Below are 16244 nucleotides of genomic sequence, written 5' to 3' on the forward strand. Positions count from 1 at the left end.
ATGAGAAAATATTTCTCCATTAAATACTATGTTTTTATAGTTTGTTTATAGTTGTATTTTGTGTTTGATCTGCTCAAGCTTAATGTTGCCACCAAAATCAAGAATCATTATTTCAAAAATAGTTTTTGGGAAATGATATTGCACTTTTAAATGGCCTCAGCATAGTTAGTTACTTTTCATTAAGAATAATCTGCTTGTGTTTCTGTGGGGTTTGAAGGAGCGCTACAGTATATAATAGGTGAAGGAACATGTTGGCTGTGAATTTGATGTTTACTGTGTAACCCAGGGTTTGTTGTTTATTTTGGCCTGACCACTTGTTCACAGTATCTCTCAGGAACTGTTGGGACATTGCCTAAATCTAACTCCAGCCCATCTATATATTGATCTCTAATGTTTTGAGCATGAAACCATACAGTGGATTACGTTTATATGTTTCCCTAATGCTTAGCCGGCTGGTGCCATGGACCCCATGGACCTAATGCCTGTGTTTTGTGGACTCAGAGGGGATCAGGGGCTGTTGTAAGCACAAATGCAAACACTGGATTTGTGTTGCATTACTGCCAACAATCTGATTTGTCCTTTGCATCCTTAGCAAACAGAAACTCAATGGCAGATTTACTTTAGGGTTAGTAGGCACTGAGATCAAGGTAAGGTAAGGACACGTTCCTTTATATTGTGAAAACATGTGAGAGGCTTTTACAATATTTATTTGAACTTAACATGATCCGACTCGGACACTTATTGCAGCTCTATGCATTTTCCTACGTAACCCCATAACCCGATGGGAAATAAGACTATGCAATGCTGTATGTTAGAGGTTAACCCTATTCCAAATTTGTTTTATATTCTCAGAAGGCTTCTACGGAGTGATTTACTCCAACTCTGAGCGAACTCTCTGCTCCTCACCACAGGGTTTCTCAGGTGCTGTGAACAAATCACTCCGCCCTAGTAGCAGTGCTTCGCCTTCTGAGAATATAGTTCCCAGTATGTATACGGTTAGAAGTGTCTCATGTGACCTTGTTATTTGTACACGCTGTGACTATACAAATCACAACATGTAAATAGGAAAATGTTGGCGTTATTTTGTCACGTATCGGGAGCAGTATGCTAGCTGGAGCCGTTTACCTCCAGTCTTTGTGCTAAGCTAGGCTAGCGGTGGGTGCGTCAGACAGAGTTACGGCACGCACGGAGATGAAAAGGGTATGTATGGACTTATCTAACTCTGGGGGATACGGTGAATAGTCCCTAAAGTCCCAAAAAGTCGGCGTGTTCCTTTAAAATGTTTTTGGAAGCAGTCTCTTATGCTCACCAAGGCTGTATTTATTTGATAATACAGTAAAATCAGTAAAATTAGCAAACTTTGCAAAAAGTGTAATAAAGTTTACATTTCTCAACCGATTTCAGCAGTTTATGATCTGCGTAGAGTACGAATAAGGTTATGTCTCCAATTACTCAGAATCTCGCTTTAGTTAGAACTTGAAAATAATTAATTGTAAATAGGAATTGTGAAAACTCAGGCTTGTCAAGCATAGATTTAGTTTATTTTTCTTTAATAATTGTGGACACATCCCAAATGTAATATAATTTAATGTTTGAAAATGGCTTTCTGTCTTCTACACCATCATTTTAGCATTTTCTCTTGTGCCTTTTGCTTTTTCTTTTGAATCACATCATAAGATGTCACTGGACAATTTCAAATGAATGTGAAGATAATTTGCAGCTCAAACCCTTATTTATCTAAAGCATTTAGCTTAAGGCCCTTTTCATTTTTATAATATTTTTCTGTATGGGTTGCCTCCTAACATTATGCTTGCAGTTTAGCACAAATGTTTGCTAAAACATTAATACCACACCAATAAATGTCTTTATAGAAATTGTATATTATAGTACAATTATTTTAAATGGACAGCATTATATTTAATTGTGTCTGGCAACTTATAAAAATGTTTTATTGGGGTCTAAAAAAGTTTATATTTATAACATTTATTGTACAACTACAGTACAATTTCAATTAATGAAATATAAGTGTAATATAAGATCAGATGTAATATAAAGTATATGGCAGTTTTATTCTATAGCATATTATAATTATTTATTATTATTATTAATAGCCTAAAAATACAATTGAGGATGAGTTTAATAAATAAAACAGCAAATAGTATATATAGATAAATTGTAAAATAATATAGTCATTAAAAGAAAAATAGTAAATAAAATAGTGAGTAGTGAATAGTACAATCATATAATAGTATAGATTGATACAATATAATATGCAATATAATAATATCGTTTATAATAATATAGGCAGAAGAGGTGCAATCTCTTGGAAATGCGGAGAACAGTCCACTGACAGGCTCTCTTCTTAAAAATGCAATATGAAATGATCAACGCGACATGGCGCTTACACTTAAAACAATTCTTACCTCAAGCTCCATTTGTAAAATTGGCATGCCAAGTCGGCCTCTTTTCCCTATGACTGCATTCATATTCTCCTCTTTCGCCTCCTCCTGTGTTTTTCAGCGCACATAAAAACCACAATTCCCAAAGTGTGATTCATCTGCGCATGTTGATGACGTTTTATTCTTCCATAACTTGCGTCATAGCCTGCGATTCAATTGGTGTCCTCATCGTACAGTCTACATACCTGCCTTACCCAAGTTTATTAGATCCATGGATTTCCGCAATCGCACAGTCTGGAGCAGGTATAAGATGTCACAGATACGGGTAGGCCACAAGCTTTTTTTTTTAGACTTTATTATTTGACATCAACTAATTTCTTATAGGTTCATCAGCTGTAATGATTATACCAGGGGTGTCCAATCCTGCTCCTGGAGGGCCTCTGTCCTGCAGAGTTTAGCCCCAACTTGCCTCAACACACCTGCCTGGAAGTTTCTAGTATGCCTGGTAAGAACTTGTTCAGCTGCTTCAGGTGTGTTTAATTAGAGTTGGAGCTGAACCTTGCAGGACAGTGACCTCCAGGAGCAGGATTGGACACCCCTGAATTATACTGTAAGTTGTTTTCATTTTCACCATTTGCTTAAAGCGTGCAAAAGGTCCCACCAGGCTTTCTTACATGGTGTGACTGAAGGCCATGAGGCGTTTCACAGTGAATGCATGCAGTTGTCAGTGTCTCATTCAGTCACCGCTTGTCAGCTCAGCTTTGCGCTAGCAAGTCAATGAATCACAATGTCAGGGATAAATCTAATTCTTCATCCTGCTTATCACATTGCCTTCTTGTGAATGTTACATGCTGCTCTGACTCATGCAAGTGTTCTAGTGCTCAGTCACTGTGGAGAGACACAATTGCTATCGACAGCACAATAAACGGGAGCACGTGGAGGGGACGGAGCACACATTTGATTCATTTGCTTTCAACCCTCTTGACCTCAGCTGTCAGTACCTGACATAATTATTCTGCAACATCAATAATCAGTTCTTCACTTGTTGTTGAGGGCTGAATAGGAGGACAGTTACTTCAGTAACAAGCAGTAGATTATTTGATGGTTTAAGAAGACCTTGTCAAGGCTGTTTAACTTCCTCTGTAAGGCTTTTTAGAGGCATTCACATAAAATAATAATAATAATAATTATTATTATTGGATCCAGATGACACTTACATCTTTTAGATTTAGAATTTTTTTTTTTTTACAGACAGAAGAATACTGATTCAGTTCAGTTGGTTTTCTTTTTTTCTTTAAATAACATAAATTTGACCATTACAGAACACGCACAAAAATATTGCTTAAACACTGTGGCCAATTACATTTAGATTTGAAGCACTTAGGAAATGCTCATATCTTATGCAACTTAATATAAGTGCCTTAGTTTTACATGTAAGACTGCAATGCTGAACATATATGGCTGTCATCATGTTTATGCTTCATCTACTGGTATAAGTAAAGTAAAAGCTAAAGACTTTCTGATTTTCAGCAGATCAGATTCAAAGATTGGATCTTTGCCATTGTCTACCATAACATGCAGTGTTTGTTTATTGCAATATCCCATAACTGAGGATTTTGGTGGTTAAATGGCACAATACATGGCTCAGTTTTGGGGAATTCCCACTGCCATTTTCTTGAAGTGACTTCAGTTGAGCAGTCCAGGAGTGTCTCAAAGAATATCTGATCCAGTTTGATCTAATTTTGTCTGCTTTTGTAAATAACCAAATTATGGTTTTATTTAGAACCCATTTCTTCATTCTACCAACCATTTTTGTAGGTATCTCAGATGATTTAGTTCAGTCCAGATAGGAAACTGAACCAATCCACCAAAATGGTGTTTACAACTGTCACTTTTCCTGCTTTTCTTCCTAAAATGCACAAGCTTCTACATAGGACATCCATCACACTTTCGGTATTTTTGAATTCACTTTTTATGGTTTAAGTTCTTCAAAACAGCCACATAAATTAAGTCGAATTCCAAACATCCTCTTAAATTCTATTTGACAAAACTGCCACTTCGCTGACATGGTTTTAGCTTTTCAACTGCTGTAGCTAGACAATCTGCCCAGACACGCATTTCCTGACTAATACATTACCCACAATATTATATTGAAAGAAACAGACTCAGCACTCAAGGCACTTGTTGGGGTTTCTGTTATTTAATTCTAAACATACGTTGCTGTGTTCCTGTTTCTGCTAGGTTTATTTCTCCATTGAAAATAAATGAGAGATGGAAAGCAGAGCTAGCGGTCCACTTCACCTGGAAGGGAATGAGAGAGGTCAATTTTATTTAGCAAATCTAGTAATTTTCTTGGCATCCCATGAGTCCTCTTCGGCCAAAATGTGTTTTAACCATATGGACTGTGTGCATGAGCTGTATACAAATGCATGTCCTCTGTCTGTACTTGAATAAGTTCAGAAAGCAAAGGAATGAAGCTGCTTTCTACTTAAATTGATTTTACAAATAGCCATTTAGCTGATAAATTAGTAAATCGTGGTCATCTGAATCACTGATAGAGTTTTATTTGAGTTGTTTCTGATTGTTCTGCAGATGTTCAAGGCTCTATGGTTGCAACAATCAGATTTAAAGAACAGATTTCCTGAGGGAAGGTTATGTATGTGTCTTTGGCTAAGGCTGCTGCAATGCCTGTGTAAACACTCACACACAATCAAATTGTTCCATTAGACTGACAATAGAAGCTATTGACCAGAACTATTGAATTAGAAAAATGGAACTACAGTAGATTGTTGAATAAAATCAGTTGAATTATTTGTTTAATATCAAACAGAAGAACAGGCAGATACTGCAGCAAAGAAAGCTCTCTCTATGAGAATTACAGATGGTCAAATTCCTCCATCAGATCTCAAACCTGTACTAAACATATAGCCTACGTTTATTTTGGTCCGGACTAGGGTTGAGCCGATAGACGATGACAGACATCACGATGTTTAGCCGGCATCGCGATTATAAAAAACCTTTATAAAATGATCTTGATCTGTAACGTGAGATGTTTGTTTGGGCCGCAGTTCAGAGATTCCTTTCTGTTGGATTTATTACAGCACGTATACGTCATCGATTTTTCAGATTTTATATTTGATACAACTTTTTTGTATGTTAAAGGTTCTGTATCGGGTCCAACAATTGCTTTCTGAAAAAATATCGGCTAAATATGTTTAGTTATTCTATTGTAGATTTTAGTTGGACCCTTATATTGACCAATCAGAAGCCAGAATCTATCAAATAAAAGAGATTCAATAGTAATTGTGTGTTCAGTGGGCGTCTCATGTCTGATCTTGTTTAGGGTACTATGTGATCATTATGACATCATACATCACACTGATTCACATTCAAGGAGCTTTAATCACTCTTAAAGGTGTGACATGATGCAGGTAATAATGCATGTCAGAGCAATGAGAGAGAGAGACATCCTTCACAAACTAAATCTCTAAAATCTTTTTAATTAATCCCGAGATGGAATGAACTGCTAAAATATTAAATACCGAGGTCAGCCATTATGGAATAACCCAGTTCAGCTTTCCTATAATTAGACCGAGTGGTTGCCTTGGAAATGGCAGAGTTATTGACCTTGCACAATGAAGCCATATCAGCTTCAGAGGAGGAATGGAAAAATAACACACAGGCGTGAGGGATATGCATTTATCATTTGGCCTTTTCCCTCTAATGAGAGCAGCTTGGCCTGAGCTCTGGGGGTGAGAGGTCAGACATGATGATCTCATGCGCATGTGCACCACCGTGTGTTGAAGCTGAGCCACAGCTGCTTTGCAAATGAAGTATGGTGCAGCCTCTAGAGGACAGGAGCAGTGAAGAGGTGTCATGTGAAGATGATTTGATTCGAGAAATTCACTGTTTGACTCTTTTTATGCTTGAAACTGTGTATTACATTATTTAAGATGAACTATATTTTTCTCTTAAACAGGTATAGACGCATTTGATTCAGAGCAGGAAATACGCTCGGGCTATGTCATCATGACCTATCTTATAGCAGTTGACTGATACTGAGCCTGCGTATGCTGAGCAAAGCGGCGAGGGTCGGGTCCGCCTCAGTCTCGTGTGATTGGACGCTGGATGGAATCAAGGTGAATGGAACAAAAAGAGCAGGAGCTTAACCTGCCAGAGGGAGATGAGACACGGTGAGTTATCATGTGTGTGTGTTTACCATTTATAAAACATGTTAGCTCTTACAGGGATAGTTCCGCCCCCCCAAAAAAATTCTGTCATCAATTATTCATTCTGTCATTCCAAATCGGAATAACTTTCTTTCTTCTGTGGAACATAAAAAAAAAAATCTCAATGTCACAAAACTGTTTGGTCAAGAACATTCTTCAGAATATCTTATTTTATGTTCCACAGAAGAAAGAAATTCATACAGGTTTGGAACACCATGAGGGTGAGTAAATGATGACAGAATTTTCATTTTTGGCTGAACTATCCCTGATTTACTTATCGGCTGATATTTGTACAGTTTGAGATTACCAATAACTGTCTGCCTGATTGAGAAGTGTTAGTTCCTAGGGGAAAAAATGTGCTTCATTAAAAAATATAACAAAATATTCATATAATTTATAATATTAATGTTTTACATTTTTCTTTTGATAAACCCTGAGTATATTATGAAATAATATTGACTGTTGGTTGTACAAAATATGTTGCATATTACCAATCAGATTTTTTTTTACATTTTACGTTCTCAAATTCATGTAATAAAACGTTTCACTCAAATTGTAATGCTAATACATGAATAATAATAATAATAAAAATGATATTAAATAATAATCATAATATATGATAAAATTCTAAATGAATAATAATTATAATATTTTCTATAATACATTTTGAGAGTTTTTTTGATCAGATTGGCAGTAAGTATCAAATACTCAATTAGAATAGTTCAAAACAGAAAGGGTTTCTCTAATTGTTACACTTCCACATAAATGGACATGAAATATTGATTTGACTTGAAATTATTTTATTATGTGAGATGAAAGAGACCGCAGAGTGATAAGGGAGACATAAAACTAGATTGGCTGCCAGGTACAATGGTCAATAATAGAGTGTAGCATCATTATATTTATATATTTGACTGCTCAATGCTTTGACTGAACAATCAGACTCAAGTATATAATAAATTCAAACAGCAGCATTAATATAATGTTTAAACACATATAAGGAGTCATTATACAGGAAGCAGTAAGTATTAACCTAACCGAATGTGATTGTAATCCAGAGTGCCTGATGATTCGTCCAAATGTGTGAAGTGTTTTAAGATTAGATGATACGATTTGATGAGGAATAAGACAAATAGAGAGAGAGATTAGAGAGCAGAAGAGAGAGAGGTACCAAAGGCAGATGGGGCCACTGTCCTGCAAGAGACAATTCAGGACACTGAATCATTACGACAGTCGGTGGATTGTCTGTGACCAGTGTGTGTGTATGTGTGTGTGTGTGTGTGTTTGAAGCGTTCAAGCACGTGTCTCTCACATGTGCTGCCTCATGGTCTTGCCCTCCCCCCAGACTTTCAGTTACTGCATGCACAAAACCGCACACACACTCACACAGTTTTATGGCCCTGTGGGTCAGTTGTGGGATTATTATGCAGCTAGAGAACTTTCAGATGGTTCCCTGAAAGGCAGATTTGTCCTGTGCCTGCCTCGCCTCGACCCGCCATTTAATTACGCCTCTATAATTTGATTAGCAGAAAGCATGCGTGAGTGAGCATTTAAAGGCTTATTCACTCTGAGCGTGTACGTTCGTCTCTCAGCTCCTCTCTGCTTTAAAGCATGTGCAGGAATTAAAGGAGGAAGTGGAACTTTGATGTCCACCCGTGGACTTTGTTTTGATGTGTCATCGGCTCACGTGTAGCTTTAGCCACGAGATAGAAACTCTCATTTTTAACTTGTTCGCAACCAAAAAGTGTATATATATATATATACTGTTAACAGACATGCTACACTTCTTTGTGTATATATATATATATATATATATATACATTATATATATATATAATTATTATTTAATTTTTTTTGGATGTGTGTAAATATGCTTTAAAGTCCTAAATTGCAGTGATTTAAAATGTTCAAAATAAATCTACATATAAATGGTATAAATTTTACATTTTTACTAATATTTTATATCCCAGATTTCCACTGTCTATTTACATAGATACAAAAAACATTATTCTCATATTCATATTAATAAAAAATGTAACTGAAATTGTTATTTTGATACAACAACAATAATAATAACTAATATTGTAATAAATGCAATAAATGAAAAATTTGCATAATTATTATTGTTATTATTATAAAAATAAATTTAAATGTATGATAATAATAAAATAATAAAAAACTTTTATTTAGTAACTAACAATTTGTATTATTATTATAAAAATTATTAAGGACAAATATTTATTCAGAATAATGCAAAATATTAGATATGAATTGATACACTGAAGATGTGTACAACACTGTGTGTCCGGCTCTAACATAGTTCTGTTGATGATTTATGCATGAATGTATAAATATGCTAGAAACTCTAAAGCTGAATATTAGGTTTTTGTAGTATGTGCAAATAACAGCACTGACTGCACCACTCATTATTTAGCTAAAGACAGAGGGTCCTTTGCTTCATTGTGTATGATTTTGTCGGACAGAAACAGTGAGAGAGTTAAGAGGAAGATGAGAGCTGAGGGTTAGTGATGGAGGAGGGGTGGGGCTCACAGGGCTGATGCACAGGAGCTGTGGCAGGAGGAGGAGTGTGTGTGTGTGTGTGTGTGTGGAGGGAGAGGAGGGATGGGTTGGGGTTGGTGAGAGAAGTGTCATCCTACCAGCTCAGAGTCCCTGTTACTGCAGATAGATTGCTGACAGCTTGGCAAGAGGAGGGAGACTGCAATCATGCACATTTTACAGCCCTATTATGTCAACAGGTTAGAATATAAATGTTCTTTCTCCATCCATCCCATTCCTTCTGTTTGTTCAGTTGTGTCTGTTGATGTACGGGCAGATTGTGAGTTGGACTTAATACTGTTCTGTCCGAGAGGGTAGAGAGAAAAGATCGCTTTAAAAAAGATTTTGTGTGTGTTTAATGAAACTCAAATCCCACATATCTGATGATGTTTGAATATATTGCATTTGATAGTAAGTTTTCACGTTCGCTTCAGTTATTTGCAGTCATGTTGTTGGTTTTGAGTTCAGTAGACTGTCATGTTTTGGTCATTGGTTATGTAACACAGTCTTATCTTCATGCAGTATATGAATAATGTAACACTCTATTGTATCTTCATAATTATTATGTTGAGTGATGCTGATATGGATACTATCGATGTTGATGTGTTCAGCTCCATACACACAAGCATTGCCTTGCGTGAACTGGACTGTGCACTGGTTCATGGAGGTGTGTCAGGTTCATTCGCTGTATCCTGCTAGGGAGTTCATAACCTCCACATGTAGACAGAGACATTTGTTGTTATTCACTACCAACTGAGGTACTTGCGTGAAAGTGCTGCTTATGTTTTTTTTGGGGGTAGTCACATGAATTTAACACTTGAAACGGGTTTGTGGTTTGATCTAATGCTGTTCTTTCCGTTTTACAAGGTGATGCAACAATGTTGACAGACAAATGAAGGCGGTCAGCTGGGGTTTTTAATGCAGTGTGAAATTATTTTAAAACAGTGCCACCGCATGGTCACCACATGTATTTATTTTTCACACTTAGTTTTAACTACAGCCAAAAATGAAAAAAGTTTGTCATCTTTTTTTTACTCACCCTCTTGTTGTTCCAACCCTGAATTATTTTCGTCCATTGAATATAAATTAAGATATTCTGAAGAATGTTTGTAACCAAACTGTTTTGGTCCCCATTGACTTCCACTGTAGCCTATTGACAAAAAAGAGACACATTTCTCAAAATGACTTACTTTATGTTCCACAGAAGAAAGAAAGTCATACAGGTTTGGATTGACATGAGGGTGAGTAAATTATGACCTAATTACAATTTTTAGGTGAACTATCCCTTTAAAGGCGAAGTGTTAAATTTTTTTTTTAAAACACTTTGTCCTGTCTGAGTTTGCATCAGGGCCGTAGCTAGAGGATTCGGGCCCCCCTGAAAAAATATATTGATGTGGGCCCCCACCAACCTCCACCAATATCATATACTGTACAATAGATAGCATGGAGGCCCACATATAACAGAAGATGGTGATGTTGTTGTAAAACCTTTATTTTAAAAGTGAAATGTTTATATAAAAATTTAAACTGATAAAAACTAACAAAAAGCAAGAAATTGTTACATAATAATAAACCAATTTTTAAAAAGTAACAACAAAATAATGTGTTTTTCCGATCAGTCTGCTATAATTCATAAATCAAAAAGTAAACATTTAGAAAGTGCAAGAATTTAAGTGCAGTCAAATTTATAAAAATAAAATCATTTATTGTCTTATTTTTTAAATAAAGATAATATGGAACTGGTAATGTTATTAAATAAAGCTAATAAATGTATTCATCCAAGTGCAGTGTGTTGTATTCGTGTTTTCTTGATGCAATAAACAAATCACAGGTGCATAATGAAATGCGTTGTGACTCGTGTCAATTTTTTAACTCTATTGACAATAGTGTAAAAAGACAGGGATTTTGACCACGTAATCATTCGGTCGATTGTAATGAAGAGTGACAGGACCCGGCAGGCTGTAGACGGTAGTTTTCTTATTCCCAGCGAAATAATACAACCTGTCTTCAAGAACGTCTTGATCGACTGAGATACAACAACTCTCCTGGCCTCCCTCTCCTTCTTTTCATGGCGTTTCTGGTACCCTGATTTATGTTTTCTTCTCCCCGACATTCAGTCAGTCAGTCTCCTGCTCTTCCACCAAGTTCATCGTTAACTTCAGGCACTGCCGCCTCAACTCTGATTGGTTCTGTTCACGAGCTGGGGTGGGACTTATAATTTTATTGGGTTCATCTGATGTTTGTCACTGACTGAATAATTAATAAATACTTTAGATCGGACTAAACCATTTTTTGGGAGGTAAGAGAAGCAGATATTTTGAAAAAATATTTAACCAAAATGCATGTTTTTGTGGTTTTCATTTAAATATCAGGCATACAACTAATATAAATATTAGAATTATTCATACAACAGGGGCCTATGTAGTATAACTGCTGGATTTTGCTATAATTGTCACCACCTTGACTGCCTGTTTGTCTAAACAAGTGGAGTGTTTGGTAATTATTCTGTTTGATGACGCTATATAGTATCAGTTTTACCGTTAGACCTTAATAAAAAGGAAATAATAAGGGAATACAAATTACACTTGTGCAAGTGAAGACTGGAGTAACCATGCTGAAAATTCAGCTTTGCATCACAGGAATAAATTACGTTATAAAATATTCAATATATATATTCAATTAGAAAATATTTTTTAGATATTTCACAATATTACTTATTTTATTTTATTACATTTTATAATATTACAAATTTTTGATCACATAAATCTAACCTTAAATGTGGCCATAAAAGACTTTCAAAAATATTAAAAATCATACAGACTTCAAACTTTTCAGCTGTTTTGTATATAGGAGGCTTTTTTACATTTTAGATTTTAAATAGCTTGTGTAAAATGTCAGTCTTGTGAAAAAGTAAATGAAAATCTGATTATTTCTGATTTTACTGTATACTTATCTCTCCCTTCTCTCATCAGGTGGCCGAATGGAGTGAAAAGAAAAAGAAAGAATAGTCAATGCTCTATGCAGAGCACGTCTGGTAAGGATTTTGGATACGCTGTCACTGCAGTCTAAACCCAAATATTTTGTATTGTCCCAAACGTACCCCCTTCTTTTTTTGAGCAAAGCGTATTTTGAATGCAACTTCCAAAAATAAATATTTATATCTTTGAGAATTATGTTAAAGCATGATTATTCTAGGTAAATGTATTTGTCTGTAACGCCGTGGCAGAAATCACACCAAAATGTCTATGTTTAGTCAGTTCAGTTGAGTTGCACCATCTGCAGATAATTTTGGAATAAATTAAAAAAATTCTGTTATCATCTTCTCACAATCATGATGCTTGAAATATGTATGATTTCCCGGAACACAAAAGGAGTTATTAACAATTTGACAATCAGTTTTGTAGAAATGGTCTCTCAGGGTTGTAGAGGTGGTGTGTGTTTGTGTGTGTGTGTATTCTGCTGTAACAGCCCATTTTCCTCCTTATCTTCTAGTGAATAGCATCTCTGTTCTAGGGTATGTTCCCAGCTACCTGGAGAAAGATGAGCCATGTGTGGTGTGCGGGGACAAGGCCACCGGCTACCATTACCGTTGCATCACATGTGAGGGCTGCAAGGTGAGATTTCCAACCCATGAACCGCTTGACTCTCAATCACAGTCTGTACTTACTCATTAATTTGCTTCCTTCTGCTCTTAGGGTTTCTTCAGGAGGACAATACAGAAGAATCTTCATCCTTCCTATTCTTGTAAATATGACAGCTGCTGCATCATTGATAAAATCACCCGCAACCAGTGCCAGCTGTGCCGCTTCAAGAAGTGCATCTCGGTGGGCATGGCCATTGACTGTGAGTGTTAACCCACACATGTTGAGTTTTTGTGTTTTATGAGGATTCTCCTAGACACTTTTATACTTTAAATGATGTCCCCTAAACCTAAATCTTACATAAAACATACTGCGTTTTTACATTTTCAAAAAAACTAAATTTAGTATGATTTAGTTTCATGGGGGCCAAAGTTTTTTTCACCACAACATAAAAAACGTCAGGTTTTACTATCCTTGTGGGGACATTTGGTTCCAGTTTTTATTTTATTGCTAATAACACAACAGATCATCAAAAGTGCACATTTCATCATATTTTCAATTGTGCTTGTACAATACACAAAATCACAAAGAACCCTTTTCACTACACAAAATGAGTGTTTCATCTATATAAATGTTCAATTCACAGTAACTGCCTTTTATAAAGCCCTTACTAGCAAACTTCTCGTTCAGTTTCGCACATTTGTCTATTATTTAATCCCACAGATCTTAATGGTTAATCAGTGGATCTTTTGGTTCATCTATAGATTTCTATAGATATTGATTTGGTGGAGTCCAGTGTGGACATAGATTTTATAGAACTTGTTTGCAATTTTCGATATGTATTACCAAATGTAATGAATTCTTTTTCATAAGTGATTGCCAGCAAACTCTGTTCTAGCACACATATACTTAATCACACCTTTTGAAAACACACTTAATAGATACTATTACAAACGTTATGTTTTTATGTCAATTGTGTAATTTTAGGTAATGATAGTGTATTTTCTAATGTTGCACCTTGTAATTATTTCAGCAACAAGGCTGATTTGAAACATGTATCTTGAATTGTTTGACATTGAATGAACTGATTGTTAAAAGTAGGGTTGCAAAAGGGCGGAAATTTTCCAGAAAGTTTCCAGAAAGTTTCCGGTAAATTTCCATGGGAAGTTAAGCTGGGGAATTTGGGAAATATTCCATATTACCACGGCAACCGCTTGCGCGTCCACTCTGAAAGTAACTGTACACATAAGAGACGGATAGATACATTATTTAAGGTTATTTCTATTCGTTAGAATATTGATATATGAACTTGTTGTCAAGTAAGCCCCGTTGCGAGCATGTGCATCTCTCTAAACTTTCAGTGTGCTGCACTGCTCTAGTTGACTTCTGCGCCTTCCCCCCCGAAAATATCACGTTAATTTTGAAAACGTAATTCCTTTTGTGGATCCTCTTGGTCTCTCTTCATGTTTCTTTGACAAATATCAGTGTCTCAGTTTCACGCACGCTGCACGTGAGTTAACCACGCCTACTTATTTACATGTTGCGGTATATACGGAATAAAAAAAAATCTGTTACGGTTGACATTTTCTTCCGCGGTAACGATATATACCGTCATACCGCCCAGCCCTACTTATGTGGTAAATAAAGTTATGCTAGCTTATTTAGCATCTAACTTATCAGCTTGCTATCTACTAGATGAATACATTTGTATGTGATATTTGCAATTTAAACATTTAATAAATATATTTCCCCATAATATCATCAAAACTTACTTCACTTTGTTTAGTCCACAGGCTCAAATGTGTGCCTTCAATAGTCTTGTGCTTTGGGCTTCTGTACATGTGATGGAGGCATGCACAGTGCCAGTAGGGGGTGTGGTCTCAATAGCCATGCAGTAAGCAGTGTGCTATGTGCATGTGATTGAGGAATGGCATCGATATTCAAGTGTATTTGAATGGCATCTGTTTATTTTAGTCAAGATTATTCTAAAATATACTTTCCTCAACTATATTTAAGTTCCCTATGAAGAGCCAACCTTCAACTTTGAAAATTCCCAGTTTATTCCCGTTTATTCCCATAAATTCCTGTTAATTCCTTTAAATTCCCATGGAAAGTTTCCATCTTTGAAAATTCCCAGAATTTTGCAACCCTAGTTAAAAGTACTAAAGTGAAAGATCATACTGTTTTTTTTCAACGATTAAACCAAATGTTCTCATTATGTTCTCACAATAATCTTGTGTTTGAAACAATGATTATGTGGACTGAAATGTGTATAACGTAATGAAAGGACAAGGTCAGGTTTTGAAAGAATGACTAGCTGTGTTACAAGTGTGATCATTTTTGAATAGATAGACAGACAGACAAACAGACGATATATAGATAGATGGATAGATGGATGTAATTGTGTATATATACGGTAGATATAGATATGCATCTGTGTGTTTGTGTGTGTATATATATATATATATATATATATATATATATATATACATATATAAACAAAGTTTTAATTCAGCATAATCTGATGTTGAGATTTCTGTCTCAGTAAAAATGACATATTAGTCTATGAAAGACATTGTCAAAAAATACATTTATAAATGTGGCCTTTGAAAAAACCTACTATAATCTCCATACACATAATAACCTTACATAACATTGTCTGTCATTTCCTGTTTAATACTGAGAGTATTAAGTGAGTGATTGTGCGAGTGATTCATGTCCCTGGCAGTGGTGCTGGATGATTCAAAGCGTGTGGCCAAGAGGCGTCTGATCGAGGAAAACCGGGAACGGAGGAAGAAAGAGGAGGTTGTGAAAACGCTGCACAACCGACCTGAGCCCACCGTCACGGAGTGGGAGCTCATTCGTATGGTGACGGAGGCTCATCGCCACACCAACGCCCAGGGCCCTCACTGGAAACAGAAACGCAAGTTCCTAGTAAGAGGCCTGGTTGTGTCTGTATGTCTGTGATCATGAGACCTTATCAAAGTACATGCATAGCATTATTTACTATATTGTACAGGTGGGTGGGTTCTCAGCTAGATCTCGAATAATCCTCTAGCTCTTATCTTTGCAGACAGCTTTTGTACACAAATGTACCTCACGAAAAACTGATTTCGGACAGACTGCAGCATAACGTTTTAACGAAGTACTACAAAAATAGAGAGAGATTTGATGATAACTAATTGAATATTTAATCACTTTAATAGTAATTTCTAACTAGGAATAACATAAAAAGTAGATAACGTTGGTCAAAAACATAGATTTATACTCAAACTGACCACCAACCACAACTTTCAGACGCCATCTTTATTTTATTTTTTAGTTTAACTGCCACAGAATGGAATGCACAAGACTGTGGGATATCAAAGGCTGCATTTAAAATTCGATCAGATGAAGGTATCTCAGGAGAAGGTAACATTGGATTCGGACGTGGATTCGTCCTCCTAAGGCAGTATTTTTAAGCTTTCGAATGCAGCTAT

At 35.9% G+C, this 16244-nt stretch overlaps 1 protein-coding gene across 8 annotated transcripts in view; it reads left to right on the forward strand.

The window, feature by feature from the left end:
* The window catches only part of thraa (thyroid hormone receptor alpha a), a 35567-nt gene that overhangs the window by 10162 nt on the left and 9161 nt on the right, over positions 1-16244 (forward strand). For 2 of the 8 annotated variants that reach the window (XM_084401955.1, XM_084401956.1), the window contains exons 2-6: positions 6379-6592; positions 12157-12218; positions 12677-12798; positions 12880-13027; positions 15494-15699. In XM_084401955.1, the coding sequence (XP_084258081.1) occupies positions 6543-6592; positions 12157-12218; positions 12677-12798; positions 12880-13027; positions 15494-15699 (588 nt within the window). In that variant the 5' untranslated portion in view covers positions 6379-6542. Of the gene's footprint in view, positions 1-4697; positions 4720-6378; positions 6593-9251; positions 9385-11011; positions 11484-12156; positions 12219-12676; positions 12799-12879; positions 13028-15493; positions 15700-16244 lie in introns of those variants that run through there. The other 6 variants (XM_084401957.1, XM_084401959.1, XM_084401958.1 and 3 more) reach the window with 6 other exon arrangements.

Source organism: Rutilus rutilus, assembly GCF_951802725.1.
Source record: "Rutilus rutilus genome assembly, chromosome: 1".
NCBI classification, from domain to species: domain Eukaryota; kingdom Metazoa; phylum Chordata; class Actinopteri; order Cypriniformes; family Leuciscidae; genus Rutilus; species Rutilus rutilus.